At 33.5% G+C, this 22,787-nt stretch overlaps 1 protein-coding gene across 1 annotated transcript in view; it reads left to right on the top strand.

Moving 5' to 3' along the window:
- Window positions 1-455: 455 nt before the first annotated feature.
- The window catches only part of LOC126883698 (uncharacterized), a 43,359-nt gene continuing 21,027 nt past the window's right edge, over window positions 456-22,787 (top strand). Inside the window, exon 1 of the mRNA XM_050649359.1 lies at window positions 456-4,028. Coding sequence (XP_050505316.1) covers window positions 456-4,028 — 3,573 coding nt within the window. The remainder of the gene's footprint in view (window positions 4,029-22,787) is intronic.

The following is a 22,787-nucleotide window of genomic DNA, read 5'->3' as shown; positions in this document are numbered from 1 at the left end:
GCGGAACATGCGTAGGTGTTTAGTGACTTAAACAAATTTCTACTATTAAGGTGTGAGCGAAGCAGCTGTTTTACCCTTCGTATAAACTCAGTAGTTATCTCTGTTTTCATTTGCTTATGATCAATTCTCCGCGCTTGCTTTACTCCAAGATATTTATACATATCGTTTTCACCCATGGCCACGATGTTCTGGCCATTTTGCGTATCGAATCCTCCGGGCTGTACTTTTCCTCTGACTATATTTGTTGGGACACTAGAATCTAATATATACACTAGATATGATACGTTGTTGTGGGAAACCATATATAGTTTAGTTTTACGATTAGTATATTGTTTTAAGAAGTTGTCAAATAAATTAATAAGAAAAGTCACACTTTCACGTTTCTCTCTCGGCATAAAATATAAATAAGACACACAAGAAATTACATTATTGGCATCCCTGGTTAATTGTAAAACATGCAGAACCTAAAGCTAGAGAGGGAAACAATAAAAGGATCCCTGAAAAAAGTTTTTAGAGATATTGAAGAGGTGAATCCCAGTGACGAGAAGACAATACAAAGACTCCTGCAACAAGTTGATGATAAAGCAGAGCGAGTATTTCTTCTAGACAACAGCATAAAAGACATTCTATTTGCAGAAGAAACCAGCACGGAAACTATTAGCAAGGAATTAAATGATGAAGAGAACTTTCGTGACGAGGTAGGAAAATTTAGAATAGAATGTGAATACTTGATCAAAAATTTAAAAACTTTGAAAGATCAAGAAAATAAAGGTACAAAAAATGAAAAACCTGTCAAAAATTTACATCTGCCAAAACTTGAAATAAAGAAATATGATGGAAATGTCAAAAATTGGATAAATTTTTGGGGCCAGTTTAGAAAAATCGATGAAGACGCAGACCTTCCAAACGAAGACAAGTTCCAATACCTGATCCAATCAACAGAAGATGGCACGCCAGCTAGAAGCCTAGTCGAAAGCTTCCCACCTTCCGCTGAAAATTATAAAATAGCCATTGACCAACTGAAAAATAGATTCGCAAGGGACGAAATTTTAATTGAGGTATACGTTAGGGAGTTATTAAATTTAATTCTAAATCAACAAACCTCAAAGGAGGACCCAGGTATGGCTTTATCTACTTTGTATGATAGGTTGGAGACTCAGCTTAGGGCTTTGGGAACACTAGGTGTTACTAGCGACAAGTATGCAGCGATGCTTTTGCCACTTGTTGAATCCGCGCTACCTTATGAGTTGCTTAAAATTTGGGAAAGAAATAGGGCTTCTAATAATTTAAAATTTAATAATGAGTTGCAGGGTCTACTAGAGTTCCTGAAAACAGAAGTGGAGGCCGAAGAGCGTGTAAAACTTGCTCAGTCTAGTTTCACAGTTCCAAAAAGTATTGACGATAAGTATACTGTAGAAACCTTACATACAGAGAGTTTAAAAACCAAGGGTAAGCAAAAGTTTTCTTGTATTTTTTGCGAAAGCAATACACATGCCAGTCAGGACTGCATTAAAGCTCAGAAAATGACTTTAGAGCAGAAACAATCCATTATAAGTAAAAAACGGAGTTGTTTTTCATGTTTAAAGCAGTTTCACAATTTTCGGACATGCAAAACAACTGTCAAATGTATAAAATGCGCTCGCAAGCATTTTACATTAATGTGTCCTGATTTGCATGAAAAAGAAAACAAAAATAGAGATTTGCAAAAATCAGAATCTTTAGAAAATACATTAACAACTGTCGCTTCTGAAACTTTACTGCAAACGATCAATGGTAGGGTTATTTCTGATAATAAAAGGTCAATGACAGTAAGGGCACTGCTAGATTCGGGTTCGCAACGTTCCTATATAACTACAAAATGCGCGGAAGATTTAGGGTTAACTAAAATTGGACAAGAAAATATAGTTCAAGGTGTTTTTGGTGGGTTGCAGGGAGCTCCAAAGATTCATCGTTTGTTTAAGGCAGGTATAGAAAATTTAGAAAATTCATTCAGCATCGGGTTATCTTTACTGGAACAATCTAAAATTTGCAATTACGTTCCAAAACTAATTGACCAAAAGGTCCTAGATTTATTAAAAGATAAAAATATTTATATAAATGATTCTGCTTCTAAAGAATTAGAGGTTAATTTATTAATAGGGGCAGACATGTTTGGTCACATCATAACGGGAAACTTGGTAAACATAAATGATTCTTTAGTAGCTTTGGAAACCAAGTTTGGTTGGACCGTTATGGGGACACAAAAAAGTAATAATAAAATAAACACGTTTGTTTCAACTTATTTTACTGACTCATTGAGTACTTTATGGAGTTTAGATGTTCTGGGTATAAAAGATCCAGCAAAGACGAAATGTCGAGAAGAGTTAGACATTCGCACGTTAGAAAAATTTAAAGAAAGCACTGTGGTAAATAGTGAAAATAGATATGAAGTTTGTTTACCATGGGCAGAAGGTTATCCGGCTATAACCTCTAATTTTAATTTAGCTGAAAAGCGACTTTTTTCTACCACAAAACGGTTACTTTCTCTGAACAAGCTTACAGAGTATGACAATATATTCCAAGATTGGGAAAATACAGGAATCATTGAAGAAGTAGAAGAAGAGCCGTTGGAAAAGAATACGCACTACTTGGCACATCACGCAGTTGTCAAAGAGTCCAGTTTAACTACGAAGATCCGACCAGTGTTTGATTCGTCAGCTAAGGATGGTAACGGTAATTCTCTCAATGATTTACTAGAAAAGGGTCCGAATCTAATTGAGCTAATAATACCTTTAATTTTAAAGTTCAGGTTACATAAAATTGGGGTAACGTCAGACATAGCGAAGGCATTTTTGCAGATAAGCATTTCAGAGAAAGATAGGGATTTTTTACGATTTTTGTGGTGGAAAAACTATGAAAAAAGAGAAATAAAAATATTTAGACATTGTAGAGTAGTTTTTGGGCTAAAACCAAGTCCGTTTCTTTTAGCAGCAACAGTTAATTTGCATTTAGAAAAGGAAAAAACATACACAGAAACAGCTAATCAACTTCTTAACGCATTTTACGTAGACAATTGTGTTTCTAGCGTTAGGAATGAAACAGAACTTAAAAAATTTATTGATGAGTCAACAGAAATTCTAAAGAATGCAAAATTTGATCTTAGGGGGTGGACTTTTAATGAAAATAACGATACGTATGTTTCTAGCGTCAATGAAAAATTAGAAAATAAGGTTATCTCTATTTTGGGTATACAGTGGAATTACCAAACTGACATTTTAGCGTGTGATATAAAAAATTTAGACAGTCTTGACGAGATTCCTAGAACAAAAAGAGGCATTTTATCTGCAACGCAGAGAGTTTTCGATCCTATTGGTTTCACTGCTCCATTTACGTTAATACCGAAAATCTTATTGCAAGAGACTTGGAGCTTGAAATTGACGTGGGATCAAAAACTACCTGACGATATCAAAAAACGTTTCGAAATTTGGTTAAAAAGTGTTAAGTGTCTCAATTTTTGTAACATACATAGATATTTAGCATATCCAGAAGAAGAGAACCTAATAATAAATAAAACTCTTCACGTTTTCGTTGACGCTAGTAAATACTCTTATGCCGCTTGCGTTTTTATTAGGCTAGAATTTCAAAATTCTATTTCAATTAAACTTTTGTTAGCAAAATCACGTTTAAGTCCAGTTAAAACGATTACTCTCCCTAGGTTAGAATTAATGGCTGCTGTGATAGGTGTTAGGTTATTAGAAACTGTTAAAGAAGTAACAGACTTTACAGAGCTTAAAACGTACTACTGGAGTGATTCGATGGTTGTCTTAACCTGGATTAAAACAAAGGGTCTTTGGAATACTTTTGTAGGAAACCGGGTAAAAGAGATTAAAAAATATTCTGCAGTAGATCAGTGGCGCCACGTGCCAGGTGATATGAATATTGCAGACGTTTTATCACGAGGATGTAGCGGGAAACAACTTTTGGAAAAACAATGGTGGAAGGGCCCTGAATGGCTCAAAGAACCAGAAAATATGTGGCCAAAAGGAGAAGTAAGCGCTACAGAAGAAGAAGCAATGAAAGAATGTATGAAATTAGTTAATACTAATCTAGCAGAAAATTCGGAAGAATTTTGTCAAAAGTTAAATTATTTTGGAAAGTTTTCAAAAGTACGGAGATTAGTAGGATGGATTCTTAGATTTTACCACAATGTTAGGAACAAAAGAAGAAGAACATGTGTAGAAGCTAAGACAAACAACAAATTTGATTACTTAAATGCTCAAGAACTAGAAAGAGCTGAAACATGCATAATAAAATTTGCACAAACTCAAAATTTAACAGAAAATATAAAGGGGTTGAGGAAGTTCGAAATATTTGAAGACAAAAATGGAATTTTAAGGTTAAAAACCAGACTTGCATATGGCGATTTTTCACAAGAATTTAAGTACCCAATAATTCTTCCAAGCAAAAATACAATAGTAAGAAAACTTTTAGTTGAAGAACATGAAAAAAGTTGTCATGCTGGTCCGAAAATACTTTTAGGAATAATCAGAGAAAATTTTTGGTTAATAAAAGCCAGGAAAACTATAAACTCTGTAATTTACTCATGCGTCACATGTAAAAAGTTAAACGGTAAACAAATTGAAACACCTTTTGCTCCTTTACCTGCTAATAGAATAAACGATGCTGGGGTTTTTGAGATTGTAGGTATAGATTTAGCAGGGCCCTTATATTTAAAGGGAGGTGAAAAAACGTGGATAGTTTTATTTACGTGTGCAGTATACAGAGCGCTTCACTTGGAACTGGTGAAATCTCTCTCTACTGAAGAATTTTTATACGCTCTTCGTCGCTTTATTAGTAGAAGGGGGACGCCTAAAATCATATATTCGGACAATGGGACAAATTTTCATGGGAGTGACAATATTTTTGGAAAGTTAAATTGGGTAGAAATAGAGCAATTTTCAGGTACAAGACGAATAAAGTGGATTTTTAATCCACCCTCCGCTTCTTGGTGGGGCGGGTGGTGGGAGAGGTTAGTAAGAGTAGTAAAAGAACTTTTGCGCCGACAACTGGGGAAAGCATCGTTGCATTATGTAGAGCTGTACACAGTGTTATGCGACATAGAGTCGGTGATAAATCAAAGACCACTTACCTATGTTTCTGAAGTCGATGAGTTTGAGGTTTTAACCCCATCAAGTTTTTTAAGGCCATTACAGGGTAATTCCGATGAGGTTGTTGATTTAGACATCGTGGATTCAGAATTTTTTAAAGGTAGGTTTCGTCATATTCAAAATTTAAGGCAAATGTTACGCGACAGATTTAGGAAAGAATACCTTGCGGAACTAGTAAATTATGGTCAAAGAAGAGGAGATTCAGTGAAGGTTGGTGATGTAGTAATGGTTGGTTCCGACAACGTCAAAAGAATAAACTGGCCCATGGGCAAAATCATTGAAGTATATTCTGGGCAAGATGGCATCCAAAGGGTCGCAAAAGTAAAGACAAAAAATGGTGTATTGGTTCGTCCATGTCTACGACTATATAGAGTTGAACCACCTATCAATGATATTCAAGAAAATTTAAGAAAAGACAAAGAAGAATCAACAGAACAAGATAAGTCAGAAAAGGGTAAAAAGTCAAGGTATGGAAGAACATTGAAGACTCTACATAGATTCACTGCCGCCTGATTCCTGGGTCCGGAGAATGTTGGGACACTAGAATCTAATATATACACTAGATATGATACGTTGTTGTGGGAAACCATATATAGTTTAGTTTTACGATTAGTATATTGTTTTAAGAAGTTGTCAAATAAATTAATAAGAAAAGTCACACTTTCACGTTTCTCTCTCGGCATAAAATATAAATAAATCACACAAGAAATTACAATATTTAAAATACGGCACTTGTCTAGTCCGAAGTGCATGCTAATATCATTAGAAAAAGTTTCTACAGTTTTTAGCATCTCATCGAGTTGGTTTTGAGTGGAAGCCATTAATTTCAAATCATCCATATACAATAAATGATTAAGCTTCGACACCACATTGTTGTTATTTTTTATGCTAAAACCTGCCTCTGTGGAGTTCAATAGCTGAGATAGTGGGTTCATAGCTAGACAGAACCACAGTGGACTCAACGAATCTCCTTGAAACAGGCCCCGGCTGATTGCGATATTTTCAGTTTCGATGTTATTCTCACCAGGTATTTGAAGGTGAATTCTAGTCTTCCACTCCGTCATTATATGCTCTAAAAAGGTCACTATATTATCATCGACTTTATATATTCTCAATATATCTATAAGCCATTCATGCGGCACTGAAAAAAGGTGGCAAAAGGTGGTCACTTGTACTGAAGTTTTTTCTAAATCCGGCTTGTTCTCTTGCCTGGTATCCATCTAATTTAGTTTTTAATCTGTTTGTTAATATCTTGGTTAATAGTTTGTACATCACATTTAGTAAAGTTATGGGTCTGTAATTCTTTAGATCCTTTTTATCTCCTTTCTTAAATAGTAACAATGTTACTGCTTCGTTCCAAGTGTTGGGTATTTGTTTTGTCATTAATATTTTATTCATAAGTGTGTACAAAACTTCTCTAGTTGTTTTCCCACCATTTTTTAGCATTTCTACAGTTATCCCGTCTTTTCCTGGCGATTTATTATTCTTCATCTCCTTGAGTGCTCTTTTTATCTCATTCTTACTGATTTCTGGTTGTAAGTCGGAATTGACATTTTTTATTTTTATATGTAATTGCTTAAGGATTTCTTGTGTTGGTTTCTGTTTTGTATTGTAGAGGTTTTTATAATATTCTTGTGTTATTTGTATAATTTCTTCTATATTATTGGTCTCTATGCATTCTTTGTTCTTTATACTACTAATCTGTATGCTTCCAAGCTGTGGTTTTAAGCACTTCATATTTTTATTTTGTTCAATGGTTTTTTCCATTTTTTCTTCCTCTACTCTCCTTTGACTTTCCTTGATGTTCCTTCTGATAGCCTTGTTTACCTCTTTTTAATCTACTGTGTTTCTCTTATCTTGTTCTATTAATGTTTTTCTTTTGCTCATGAGGTTTTTTGTTTCCTGGGATATATAGTTTTCCTTTTTTATTCTTGTTTGTGCTACCTCTTTTCCCGCCTTTGCTAATGTATCGGTTAATAGCTGATTTATTTCATCGATATTTTTGTTTTCCAAATCTCTAGTGGCCGGTGTACTTTCCCTTATTTTTTTGTTTATATTCCTCTTTTGCTTTCTTAAGTTTTCCCATATCTAGTTTCGATCTATTTTCCATCTTCTTTTTTGTTTCGAATTGGCTATTAATGCTGAGTTTGGCTCTGACAAGTCTATGATCACTACCGGTTGAGAAACGATTCAGCACTGTAACATCTTTGATGATGGCTTTTTCTGTTGTAAGGATGTAATCTATTTCGTTTTTAGTATTGCCGTTGGGACTTATCCATGTCCATTTTCTTTGCGGTTTTCTGTTAAAAAACGAGTTCATAGCAAAAAGTTGTCTTTCCTCCAAGTAGTTCATTAATGAATGTCCTCTATTGTTTCTTTCGCCGTATCCATATTGTCCTATTCTGTGTTCGTCTTCGTCTATTCTTACCCCTAATTTGGCATTGAAGTCTCCAATTATTAGCGTCAATTTAGTTTTCTTTTCTTCCACAGCGAGTGTTATTTCTTCGTAGAGGTTTTCAATATCTTCATCTTTATATGTGCTTGTTGGTGCGTATACCTGTATAATTTTCAACGACGTTCTTTTTAATTTAAGCATAATGTAGGCTACTCTGTCTGATATACCCTTGGTGGATTGTATGTATCTAACAATTTTCTTGTTTATTATAAAACCAACTCCGTTGTTGGTGTTATCTTCATTACCTTTGTAGTACAGCATGTTTCCCGATTTTAATAGTATTTTTTGTTCTCCTTTCCTTCTTATCTCTGACAGACCGATGACATCCCATTGTATATGAGTTAGTTCTTCTTCTAATTCGTTGAGTTTAGTGTCTTCATTCATGGATCTGATGTTATATGTACCTACGTTTAGTTTAGTCGAATGTATTTTATATATATATATATATATATATATATATATATATATATATGTATATATAATATATATATATATATATATATATATATATATATATATATATATATATATATATATATATGCACAGATATCAAAGTGAGGTCCTGACATTACGCGCACTTAGTGAGGACCGGTAGAAAACGTAGACATAATCGTTTCAACTCTTCATAGTGACCTTGACAAGTAAATAGCAATTAAAAAATGACGAGTATACACAAAAAAAATTACGTATGTGTGCCCCGTATGGTTCAAGTATATTGCCACCCAAGTGAGGCCATTATACGCAGCTATTAAAGTGAGACTGTATATACTTTTTCGTTATGCGCACAAAATGAGGACAACTTTACGTGTATATTTCCTTACAGCTCATCAAGTGAGGACCATACAGTGTTGTCGATAAATATGAGATTAATCGTTTCTACTGCCTTTTTCTGTATAACACAGTAAGAATTATTATTGTTTCGATGTTTCAGTCACTTGTAGTTATAAGAAGGATGTGGACTCTTTGTTCTTGCTCGTACTGTTTGTTAATTTTATAACATTTTAGTACCTCAGCATTAAATCACGGTAGCCTTATCGGAGACTAGCGTTAATAAAGAAACAGTTTTATATTTTTTAATAATTTACGTTAAAGATGGATAGGAAAGCAAGAATTTTGAAAATAGCGTTAGTTGAGAACAATAATAATCAAAATGGAGGATACAGTGATAGTTCAGTTATGTGAAATTTATATTGAACTTAATATATAAATATAAAAGCCCGACTTTTGATCTAAGGGGAACACAGTTTTTACGGTACATACATATCTGTCATTTGTCAACCCCCTCCCTTCCATTTCCCCCACCCCTTATTTTTAAATAGGGAAGAGGGGCGTGTGCTAGCTCATTTGAAAGGATATTCAATTCTCTATCCAGTATTATTAACATTGACATAATTATCTATACAGAGTGTATTTTAGTATAGGTACTGTTGCCCCTGTCGATTTTCATTTTGAAATGACAATTTTCCAACCTTAATTTTAGTATACAAGATGATTTACTTAATTTAATTAAACTGAATGTACCTTTTTTACTGACTTAATTTTACAGTTATTCCACTAGATGGCAAATACAGTGAATATGTGCATATGTTTTATTTCGAATAATCATTTTAAAATAGTTTTAGTTTTCTATTTTCTCTGAAAATTGTTGCAAGCTTCTTGTTCTTATACTTAAAATCATGTCACTACAAATTTATACGAGACTGCATATTAAGAGTATAGAAAGTATTATAATATATGACATACATGCTTTTTTCCATTTATTGAAGATATTTCACCTTATCCTGAAACAATGCAATGTGACCAAGTGTCCTCAACTAAAAAAATATATCCCACTATTTTGATATTAAATGTATAGTTTGTACTATAAACCGTATTGAAATAGATTGCAACATGTGTGTGTGGTTGGGATATTGACTGCAAAACCTAAGGCTTCATTCGCCTAATCATATTTACCTTTGATTCTTATAACAATAAATAAAATTGATTAACATTTTATATCAATATTATTAGTGTTTTAAACAATATCAGTATGATCTATCAGTATGATAAAGTCAAGATAAACAATACTATAACAGAAAGCTTTGAGGTCAAACAAGGACTGCGACAGGGTGATCCATTATCGTCTATAATGTTTAGCATATTACTAGAAAAGGTTATACAGGAAGCAAACATTAATAGAACAGGTCTGATCTACCACAAAAAACATCAGTGCTTGGCATTCGCAGACGATTTGGTAATCTTGGCTAGGAGCAAAATAGAACTTATAGAAACACTCATGAAACTCGAGGAGAGGGCAGCAACCAAAGGATTGTATATAAATGAAGCAAAAACAAAGTATATGGAATGGACAAATAAGCAATTCGTTCGGGGGCAATACATAACAATGACAACAGCGAAGGGAACACAGTATAAATTCGAAGAAGTTGAGAGATTTGAGTATGTACTTAGGAACTGTCTTCACAAGAGATCCTAACTGTGAAGAAAAAATACAAAAGAGAATTATGTCGGGCAACCGCGCTATATTTGCTTTTAATGGGTTGTTAAGAAGTAAACATATATCACGAAGAGCAAAACTAAGAACTTACAAGACCGTAATAAGGCCGATAGTAACGTATGCTTCTGAAACATGGGTCACAACAAAAAAACATCAAGAGTTGTTATTAGTTTGGGAGAGGAAAATACTGCGCAAAATCTTCGGTGGGAAAAACTTAAATGGACAATGGGTAAGAAGAACAAATAAGGAACTAACTGAGCTCTATCAAGATCCTAACATACTAGCAGTAATTAAGGCGCAAAGACTTAGATGGTTGGGCCATGTGCAGAGGATGATTCCATCTAGAATTCCCAGAATGGTACTATCTAGTACATTGGCAGGGAAAAGACGAAGAGGAAGACCGAGGTCACGATGGAGTAATGGAGTTAGAGAAGATATGAGAAGAATTTACTTAAGGAACTGGGAAACAAAAGCGACTGACAAAAGGGAGTGGAAAAGAATAGTACATCAAGCCATGGGCCTATTAGGCTCGTAGTGCTTACATATTATAATATCAGTTTTCTAATATTATCCAGTTCCATATCCAGTTCCGAATCCAGTGGTTATATTTCTTCCGTATTGTTTAGTTTCGCTTCCAGTGATTGTATTTTTTTTCTTGTTTTTTTTTTAAATATTTATTTATTATTTTATTACTATATTTTTTTATTGTGCTCATAATAGATTGCAACATTGTCTACAGACATGAATGCAGTAACAATAAATAAAAAAATCGGAGATCCACACCCCGGATTTGAAATCGAAACCTCTGCTTTACGAATCCGAGATCCGAGGTCTACCCACTAGGTCACTAGGCTATCGCTCTTAGACAATATTTTTTCCTGAAACGGGGAACTTTTAAAGCCGGGTCTAGACTATGTAACAAAACATGCTAATAACAAAGTTGTACAACAAATTTGTTGTACAACTTTTTTATGTAACTTGTTATAATATAGCATGAGTATCCAGACTATATAACAAAAAACAAAACAACAACATGCGCATAAATTTTGCAGCATTTTAGATGGATAGCTGGTAGGTTAGGTAGTATATAAAATTGCGTCATATAAGTATGGAGGATCTCTTCATAGCAACAGCAGCTTGTGTAATATTGTGGAGGCGACACCGGCGTGTTAAATTAATATTTTGGATGTGTCCTTCATTAGCAGCTCGAGCAAAATATAGGTAGTGGTACAGCTCTTTTAGCTGATCTGGAAAGAGATAACATAGACCCATCGACAGGAGACATTAAATGTGATGGCAGTTTTAAAAACTTCTTAAGAATAGAAAGTTCTGATTTTGAATTTCTTATAAATGAAATCGGCCATAAAATAGACAGGAAAGACATTTCGAGATGCAATTCCAGTAAGAGAAAGATTAACAGTTATATTATTAGCAAAGTATATTTTTTAACCTTTTTACTCATTGTTTCAGAGAGGAAGTATAACATTTCTGTAAAATTTAATTCCTCAGTATTATCGTCTTCACCTGTTCATGATTGAGTGTCACTGTCTGTTTGAATTGGTGTAGCTGGAGAAGTAGCGGATGTAGGTGTAGTAGACGGAATAGAAAGGCTCAGATATATTGTATGATTGAGTGCCTGTTTGAGTAGCTGATGAAGCAGTCTGCATCTGTGTAGCGAATGAAGTGAATGTTACAGGTTTTATGTCTGAACACTCTGCTCTGTAGAGAATAGTATTTATGTCAAATTTAGAGTTGATTTGCACCGATTTGCTGTTAAGGTTCCGCGTACTGCTTTTCTTTTGTTGGCTTGAGTTATAGGCGTACGTGCATTAGTTTTAACTACAGTTTCTGTATCTATTTTCACTTCTATTTCAGTCTATTCATCGTGTTTTTTATTTGTTTTTTAAATCAATAAATGTAGCTCATCCCATAGCAGTCCCATAATACTCGTTACTTACGAAATAGCTCAATTAAATGAGTAGTCAGTTCTTGCGACAATTTCATCGCGTAAATAACCCTACGTGAACAGAGCAAAGAAAAATCTAGCACAATCACTCCAGAATGAACAAGGCGATATGACTCCAACGGTTGCTGCTCGCGTAGGTACTATGCCAGAGAAATGTTTCAATAACATGTTTTTAGGTGTAGATCAGTCGCGGTGCGGTTTTATAACTTTCTTTGATGTTTACCGACATCTGTTGGATAACATAAAACATGCTATATAACCAGAAAAATGTTATACAACACTGTGTTTTAAAACTTGTTTATTTAAAATTTTGTAACAAGTTACAAAACTTTGTTATTTAACATGTTTTGTTACATAGTCTGGACCCGGCTTAACGGTAACTTCTTATAGGTAATACACTACAATTTCTGAATATTTTTTCTGAAATCTATCGAATGGTACCAAACACGACCCCCACGGAGGTGGGGGGAGGGTTACTTTAAAATCTTAAATAGGAACTCCTTTTTTTATTTCAGATTTGGATTCTTTGCGTAAAAATAAGCAACTTTTATTCGAAACGTTTTTTCTAATTACGGATAGGTGGCGATATAATCGGAGAAAACGGGTGTTGGAAATGGAAAATTAAATTAAAATATGGAAAGTCCCCACTAAAATGGAAAATTTTACTTAACTTTTTTGGTTTTAGAACCTAATAATCACAACCCAATAGGTCCTCAAAGCGCTCGAGTGACTGCACATTTAGCATACTTTGCTCCCCTACTATATATGTATTATAAATAATATGCGAAGTAATTATTAACCCAAACAACCATAATTCAACTTTTATTTACTAATAAAGAACTGGACGAAAGTGTCACATCAGCTTTTATGAAACACATGAATATTTCCATAAAAAGGTAAGTGATCTGCTTGAAATCGATATTCCCAAAATCATCTAAAAATTGTTTATACTTGAGTACTTTGAGACTTGTATGAAATGTGAATACCGAAATACGATTAGGAATCTCCATTATGTAATTTTTAAATAATACATAATTCTTAGGAAATGAAAGGTATTATACAAACGTGTTAAAAAATACTACCTACTGAAATTTCTTGATGGCAATAAATGATGAATTGGTTTATCGAATTTATTTTTAAGGTGATACAGTAGCGATGAACAGGTAGCCAAAACGCGTTCCAAGATTGAGGCTGTAATTTTGAATATTTTTTCGAGATATTTGGCACACGTATTTGTAATATAATAAAGAATGGCGGTACAGAGCCCAATTTGAAAAATATATTAATATGTGGAAATTACTCTGTAAATAAATACAATATTAAAAAAACGAGTCTGTACCGCCATTAAAAGAACAAAAAAATACACTTTCTTCAAATAAACTTTTTTATCAGATGCCTAGATTTTGTGTCATTTTGGAACTACTAATGAAATAAAAAATTTTAGTAGTTCCAAAATGACACAAAATCTAGGGATGGGATAAAAAAGTTTATTTGAAGAAAATGTATTTTTTTGTTCTTCTTAGTGGCGGTACAGGCTCGTTTTTTTAATATTGTATTTAATTACAGAGTAATTTCCACATATTAATATATTTTTTAAATTGGGCTCTGTACCGCCATTCTTTATTATATTACGAATAGGTGTGCCACATATCTCGAAAAAATATTCAAAATTACAGCCGCAATCTTGGAACGCGTTTTCGCTACCTGTTGATCGCTACTGTTTCCTCTTAAGTAAAATATGTCATTTGGATATTTTTTTAAACTCGATAGTCCTAGGGACATGTCGGTAGATCGGTAGGATCATCACTTTTGGGAGTTTTGGGAATATCCCAATTGACAACGCAATATACACCGACGCCGTCTACAACGAGCGACGAATCAGAGATGCCAGATTGGGGTACTTTCGCCCATTTTTAGGGTAATTTGAAAGCACATGGGAAAATTTTTATAGGTTGAATTGGTTGGGGAATTTTTCGGGAGGAAAATTGAGCAAACTGAATTGCAATATAAATGTATGTAACATATAACATTATATTAACATTATAACCTATCGAGTATTTGCTTCTGATTAAAAAAACCGAAAAATGGTTTTTGGAACAACCGCTTTTTTTGACCAGTTATAACCGTCAGGTTAAACCGTAAGTAAAAAACCGGTATAACCGAAAACCGGTTTTTTGTTCAACAACCGCCATCCCTACCTTGGTTGTTACAAATACAGTTCGCTGGAATAAGTTTTACCCCCCTTATTAACTTATTTATTTTTAGCACATAAGAAAAACGCTCGGATAGGTCGATTTTTAAAATAATCATAGTATATTATAGCGTCAATGTTTCGAAATTTACGCGATCCCTCTTCTTCAGGTGACAGGCACAACTTTTATTTTTTTAAATAGGAAAGTAAGTACATCATGTGACACCTCATTTAAAGGCTTTTTTCTACAACCGTGTTAAAAATGCAATTTTTAGAACTCCATACGTGCGTTAAAAATGCTACTTTAAGGCAGGGCCGGTTTTAGGGTTCTGAGCGCCCCTGGCAAAATAAAATTTGGCGCCCCTTCATATAAGAATATACAAATTTACTGCAAATATAAAAAAATAGGAAAAAATCAAAATTTTACCATAAAGAACTATGTAAAAATATATTTATTTAAAAAATAGTAGGATAGTTATTACTTATAACTTATCCAACATAGGGCATAGCATAGCGAGCACATTTTAAGTTCAAGCGACGAAGAAGCGAGGTAAAAGATAAATGCACATTATCAACAACCAGTAAAAAATGTGTATAAATAAATATTTAGATGGAAAATAAGCCACAATTAAATTGAAAAAAATAATTTTATTATCGTTTCGACGCCCAAATCGGGTGTCGTTGTCAAAATATAAAATACTACTAAATTAAACAAAAATATTCTGGCTTAGTAAAAAATTCGTCTAATAATTTATTTAATCTGACTCATTTATATCATTTAGTGTGTATAAATCTTCTACAAGACCAAAAAACATGTTGATTGTGCGCAAGATATAGCTGCATCCCCAGTAACTAAATTGAGGGAGTGGCATCCACTTAGCATAAAATAGCATGCGGATATTCTTTGCAAACGCGAGCTTGTACATCTTTATTTTTTCTCTTCCTTTTAGAGCCGTTGTGATATCCTTGGCCTTACAATCATCTATGCAAATTCAAATAAAATCATTCATTTTTTTTTATTATCTCATGAGCTTTTTATTATCTCTATGACTCGATACCTATAGAACCAAGCTATGGTTTTAGGTATCGAGTTACTAGGACAAACAATATGCTGCATACTAAAATTAAACCCGGTACGGTGGGATAAGAACATCAGTATAAAAACAAAAAGAAGAATATAATATAACACCATGACAAAAAGTATTCTGAATAATGGGTGTGAAAATTGAATAAAAAATACGAAAACCAAATGCAAAATAAGAGCAACAGAGATCGAATACCTAAGTAGAAGCTGTAGAAGGGATAGAATAAATAACATAGAGATTAAGAAAATAATGGTAATGAATTCAAGGGATAATAGACAACATAGGACAAAAGAGATTAACCTGGTACGGATATGGCAGAAGAGCAGACCAAAATCGTTGATAAACAGAATAACAGATTGGAGCCCGATAGGAAGAAGGAAGAGAGACAGACCCCGAAAATCTTTTAGAGATAAAATGGACGAAGCAATATTAGAAAAGAAACCTGCAGGACTGGAAAAACAGAAAGAGCTGAAAATAACGGTCAAGTGAAATAATACAGGAAAAACTATGGAAATCCAGGGTGGTCAAGAAAAAACAGGATGTTTCTAAATAAATGCGACAAACTTTAACAGTTAATTCTATATGAAAAAATAATGACAGTTTGCTCTATAAGCGTATGTCAGCAAATACTTCGTTTCCGAGATATGGGGTGTTGACATTTTTCTTACAAACTGACGATTTCTTTATTGTTCTAAAACCGGTTCAGATATGCAAATGAAATTTGATGTGTTTTAAGAGGTAATTATTGCGCATTTTTTGACATAAAATTAATAATTTTATATCTACTGTTGAAATGGTGTGAATTTTTTTAAACAAAAACATAGTATGCCACTGAGATATTTCAAATAACAAATCATTTTGGAATTACTCGTTCAATTTATGATATATACAAAAATCTATTATTCCTTTTTTTCATACGTCGTTCGTGCCGTTTTTATGCAAAAAGTGAAACATCTTAACGCGTACAAAGTATTCGAAATAAATTTCTATATATTCATATTATGAAAAAGAACTTGTCAATTCTAATTCATATAGATATACCTGGTTTGTTTTTTTTTTATTTCAAATTACACACCCACGGACACACGACAATGTTGATAAAGCAAAGTTTACAGAACAGGAAGACAAAACTATTTAACCATTGAGGCTATAATGACAATCAGCAGTATAATAATATCACTGACTATTCATAAATTTGTTGATACTTCGTAAATCTGATCTTCGTGTATTTTAAGTATGTATGTATAACATTGTAATACCATAAAAGTGATAGGTATTACCTGACAAATGACCTTTAAAAGCCATAACAATTTTTAGGTTGCATTATTTTTATTAGAGAATTTTTGTGAGCTAGAAATAGTTTTCTTATTGTTACAATTATTTAATATTAATTGTCTTAGGAGTAATATTAGCCCAAAGATAATCTATAAAGTCCAAAAAAATAGTGAATGTAAAAAATATTATATTTTTTTTTGTTTAGCTAATGCCTCGGCAACTAATGGCCATTAGCATGGTAGGTACGGTAATTTTGAACAGTTAGGTACCTAGTTTCATGTGTAAGTAGTGTGTGTGTTGAGTAAGTGGCTTGTTACTTTGCAATGTCGACGTCATTGTCTTTGCAAAGAGACGCTAATTGTATCCGAACGTCTGCGGTCCCTCCGGTGAGAACCGATCCCACGAGGACAGAAACTATTCATTTATTAATTTATAATAAATGAAAAATTTCCGACCCTGGTGAGATTCGAACCCACAACCTTTCGGATTTTTTCGATCCAAAGGCAGGCGCTCTTACCACTGAGCCACGGATAGGGGCAAATATTATATTTATATATCAGCGTCTCTCAAAATTTGGCGCCCCCAAATTCTGGCGCCCCGGGCGGTCGCCCGGCTCGCCCGCCCCTTTATCCGGCGCTGCTTTAAGGCACTAGTGCTTTAAAATTTTTATGGCACTGCAATTCGTATTGATCGTATAGGCAATTTTGATGTAATATCAAAAAAATATAAAAATGGAATGTCAGTCAAGTTCAAGTAAAAGTTTTTGTAGATATTGTCCTGTAATTACGTTTGTAGAAAAAATATTGCATGATATGCGTGTTAAAAAGTGCATTTTTAAGGCACTCATGTGAATTGCAGAACTCGCTGTCGCTCATTCTGCAAACTTTCACATGCGTGCCTTAAACGTGTACTTTTAACACTTATATCATAAATAACTATTGAAATACTGATTACAAAAATTTATAGTATTTTAAGCCTTTCTGAGAGCATATGCGCAAAAATTTCGCTCGAATTATTTTTAAATGCGTTCATTTTTTTCGAATACTGAGAAAACCTTAAGTATTTTTAAAACATTTAAACGCAGAAAGAAATATTATTGTATTATCCATGGTCGAAAGTCCTTGAGAACTTCTATAATATTTATTTTAATAAGTCACTGGAGTGAAAAAAAATAGTCTGATTTTTAATTTTAAATATATATTACAAAAGAAACTTTGTGTTCATTATAAGGGACTTTCTGCCCTCGGGAATAATGTAGTCTTCTATTTTGCGTTTAAATTTTTTAAAAATACCTATTAGTTATCTCAGGATTCGAAAAAAATAAATGCGTTTAAAAAGAACTCGACCGAAATTTTGCGCCTACGCTCTCAAAAAGGATTAAAGTATTAAACATTTTTGTACTGTTTGAATTTATGCGACGATTGACGATCCACTGTTTTAAAGATTGGTTGAACAGATGTTGCCAGTTGTATGGTCCTCACTATGTGTATCGTAAGTTATTCAACAGGGCATAGAATATACATGGTTAGAAAATATACGCCAAAGTCAGCGCCTCTATGCGGAAAATCTCTGAACTAAAAATTGATGTGGACCATACAAAGTGAGGTCCCACTTTTTTTTGTAAAAAAACAGTGTTTGCTATCAGTACATGTCTACGAAAAAGTCTTACATTGATTGACTAAGTGAGGTCCGTATACTGGACCTCACTTTGTACAGGACCTCACTTCAACCGCAGTTTCTTTTGATATGTGGCTCACTTCATACGCTGGGAGTAAATATATATATATATATACAGGGTGTCCCGAAAAGAATGGTCATAAATTATACCACAGATTCTGGGGTCAAAACTAGGTTGATTGAACCTCACTTACCTATATACAATAGTGCACACAAAAAAAGTTACAGCCCTTTGAAGTTACAAAATGAAAATCGATTTTTTTTCATATATCGAAAACTCTTAGAGATTTTTTATTGAAAATGGACATGTGGCATTCTCATGGTAGCAGCATCTTAAAAAAAAATTAAAGTGAAATTTGTGCACCCCATAAAAATTTTATGGGGGTTTTGTTCCCTTAAACCCCCCCAAACTTTTTTGTACGTTCCAATTAAATTATTATTGTGGCACCATTAGTTAAACACAATATTTTTAAAACTTTCTTGCCTCTTGTACTTTTTCGATAAGCCCAGCCTTTATCGAGATATTTTGAATATTTGTAGAATCCATCACATATTTGTATATGGTTAAGTGCGGTTATAGAGACATGTTAATAATCTGAAAATTTATTTATAATTTACATTTTTAGGTATATTTTGAAAAAGAAGCCACATCTCGATAAAAGGTGACTTATCAAAAAAAGACTAAGGGGCAAAATAGTTTAAAAAATACTGTGTTTAACTAATGGTACCACAATAATAGTTTAATTAGAACGTACACAAACATTTGGGGGGTTTAAAGGAACAAAACCCCCACGAAATTTTTATGCAAACATATTAAAAAAGAAGCCGCATCTCGATAAAAACTGGCTTATCGACAAAATACTAAGAGGTAAAAAAGTTTTAAAAACGTTGTGTTTAACTAATGGTAACAAAATAATGAATTAATTGGAACGTACACAAAAGTTTGGGGGGGTTTAAGGGAACAAAACCCCCATAAAATTTTTATGGGGTGGAAAAATTTCACTATAATTTTGTTTTAAGATGTTCCTGCCATAAAAATGATGCATGTCCATTTTCAACAAAAAATATCTAATAGTTTCCGATACATTGAAAAAAATCGATTTTCATTTTGTAACTTCAAAGGGCTGTAACTTTTTTTATGAGCACATTTGTACTAAGGTAAGTAAGGTTCAATCGAACTATTTTTGACCCCAGAATGTGTGGTATAATTTATGACCAATTTTTTCGGGACACCCTGTATATATATATATATATATACACATAATATACCTATATATGTACAAAATTTATTTCGCCGACGCGATGACGGTCGCGATGATGGTCGCGAAATCAATCCTTTTTGCCCATCCTAAAATAGGTTTTACATTTATTTTAAATTTAAATGCCTCTACACAATTTATATATACATACAAATAATATATAGCATAAGCGATGACGGTCGCCAATTCAATGCTTTATCCCCTATACAAAAATCTCAAAACGTCCCTAAAGATGAAGGTCGCGATGACGGTCGCGAATTCAATGCTTTTTCCCCTATTCAAAAATCGCACAACGTCCCTAAAGAAGTTTTCACTTCAAAAAAAAATCTATCTGTCAAAAATATTTTATATGATAAAGTTGGTAGTATATTATACCACCTGCATTCAAACGGAAATAAATGGTGGGGGGGAAACGTTATTTAAAAATCGGTTACAAGGAGTTGTTCCTCATTTGAAAAACTTGAAACCTAGCAAGTGAGTTCATATTATGACAAAAGCGGTAAGTTGAAATTTAACAGTATTTAAAATTAGCAAAATTGTAGTAGACTTTAGAAATTATTTGAATTATGGTTAACCACGTGTTTAGCGATCAAGTTACAATTTTTGTGTTATACAGTCTGAATGAAATTCCTGAAACATTTGCAGCTTTAATTCATACAGTTAAATATGATATTTAAGTCTGATCAAATTCTGTATCACAAATTCTGTTAATTCAACAATTTGGTACGTAATTTGGACACTACAGATTAAGCTCTCGTACCAAGGCTTTTAGTCTAATTTAAATTAGTTCGCAGATAACGATGGTTAATTCAATCAGATGTCAAATATGTCACCACGTGTGTCTCATCCGATGGTCTAAGGAAAAACATTTGATGTACAAAATTCAAAAAAGTTAAGCATATCAAATTTATGCAACCACGTGGTCATCTGTATGTATAATGTAAGAGTACAATTACATTTACAAAAGGGGGTTCAGATACTTTGTTCGTGCTATTGGTGGACTGAGATATGAAGTGAGAGGTGATTAAAAATTTTTTGGAGCGTAAGTTTATTAATTGAAGTGAAATTTACAAATTTTGGGTCTAATAATATAAGTTATTGAAATTTAATTATCAAGAAAAAATTAAGAAAAAATTACAGAATCGAATTGGTGTAGTTGTTACGGACAATGACGTAAATCCGGCCAATAACGTTATTGGCCGGTCAATATCGACAATCATCATTCTGTTTGCCTTATCCCTATGCGGGGTCGGCTTCTCTAATTGCATTTCTCCACACAATTCTATCTTGGGTCATATCAATGTTAATCCCTTTTACCAACATGTCCTGCCTTATCGTCCCCCCCGGTCTTCTTTGGTCTTCCTCTCCTCCTCCTTCCAGGAATCTGCACTTCAGCTATTCTTCATATTGGGTGATTAACGTCTCGACGTTGAATATGACCAAACCAACTTAACCTATGCTCTCTCATTTTGGCATCAATTGGGGCCACACCTAGACTTACCCTAATATACTCATTTCTAATTTTATCCTTCTTTGTCACTCCACTCATCCATCTAAGCATTCTCATTTCCGCCACATGCATTCGTTGTTCCTTTTTCTTTTTCACTGCCCAACATTCAGTTTCGTGCATCATAGCCGATCTTATGGCTGTTTTATAGAATTTTCCCTTCAGCTTCATTGGAATTTTTCTCTCACACAACACACCATTCGCTTCTTTCCACTTCATCCATCCAGCCAATATCGACAATGGCCGGTTGAATTGGTCATTATCGACAATGGCCGGATATTAACGTTATTGTCCATAGAAATTTTACAATGATGATAATTTTAAATTCTTGATAGCATTTCTATCATTGCCCGGCCAATGTCGACAATGCCCGTTGTTAATCGGTCAATGTTGAAATTTTTTACTAAAAGATAGGTTATGTGTAGGTTTACTATTGTTTACTTCATGCGTGTATATTGTATATTGTTTTCGTGCTGAAATTACTCGTAAATTTATTTAATAAGTGTTATCATGGATATCAACGATGTTTTCATGGATATCACTCGGTTTGTGGCGTTCCGCCCCTTATAGAATCAAGTATTGATGGGAAGATAATATTTAATCATTGAAAATATTATTTAAATATTTTCGGGATTAACTTCTTTCAATGTTTATTAAGATACAACGTAAAGCAATCACATAATTGCTAAATGCTTACTGACGTCACATTTAAACGTGGCAACCTTGGTTCCCTCGCGTTGACAGTTAATGATTAGGAGAGGGGTACGAAGAATTTCAGCTGGGAACTGAAGGCCGCGGAACGCGCCATTGTTCTCCACTGGACGGTCTGAGTAGCGTTGCGGGGTCGTTGAGCGAAATTATTCATCTATAATTCAAAGTTCCAAATTTATTAAAGATTACAATAAATATTATAGTGAAGTTATCCAGCAGTGAACAGTGAATTTGAAGAATTTTAAAAAATATTATATACAATGAATTCCGCCCCGGTAAATACACATTTTATTAATTATTTTATTCAGCCATTTTGGAAGTCCTTGACATTTTTGCTAATTAAGTTTCACATAGTCTGTTTTCATGGTTTTTATGGTTTATTTTCATGGATCAAACTCATCTAGAGATAATTGAATATTCGTTGTTAATTTGTGCTTCCAGTTGGAAAATAGAGCTAATTTAAACTCAATTTTTTATATTCCTTTCAAGTCTACAGATCTCCTATCTTTTGAACGATGATCAAATAAGTATCCATTGCCTAGTCATACTATATTTCATCTTTGTATAATATATCTATATAATGTGTATATATTATAATAAAATATTGTTCCACAGTAATTATATTTTGTATTTAAATTGGAAATTACATGTGTTATTTGACCAAGGTCATCTGATAACAACTTGATAAAAGGTCAAGCTGTCTAGTCATTCAAGTTTTTGGACTTAATGACCTATTTCTTCTTATTCCCATAGGAATAAAAACACATCCTCGCATCTCTTGCTTCTTTTTTTGACATTGGTAGATTGGTAGTAACACCACACTGTGTTTTTTTTAGCACCTACCATGAAATCTTAAAATCACCTAACAACAACACCAAGGCCAGACCACACTGAGAGAAACAATCACTAGGCGACCAGCCTGGATTATTTCCACATCTTTTCTTTTGAGTACCTCCAGCTGCTTTCCACCAGTCTTGAGTACCTTCAGCTGCTTTCTACCAGTCTTTCTCTCCTGTACC

This window comes from Diabrotica virgifera, chromosome 4, assembly GCF_917563875.1.
Source record: "Diabrotica virgifera virgifera chromosome 4, PGI_DIABVI_V3a".
In the NCBI taxonomy this organism is placed as follows: domain Eukaryota; kingdom Metazoa; phylum Arthropoda; class Insecta; order Coleoptera; family Chrysomelidae; genus Diabrotica; species Diabrotica virgifera.
Note: the sequence above shows the minus strand (reverse complement) of the source record. Positions and strands in the feature narration are given on the sequence as shown.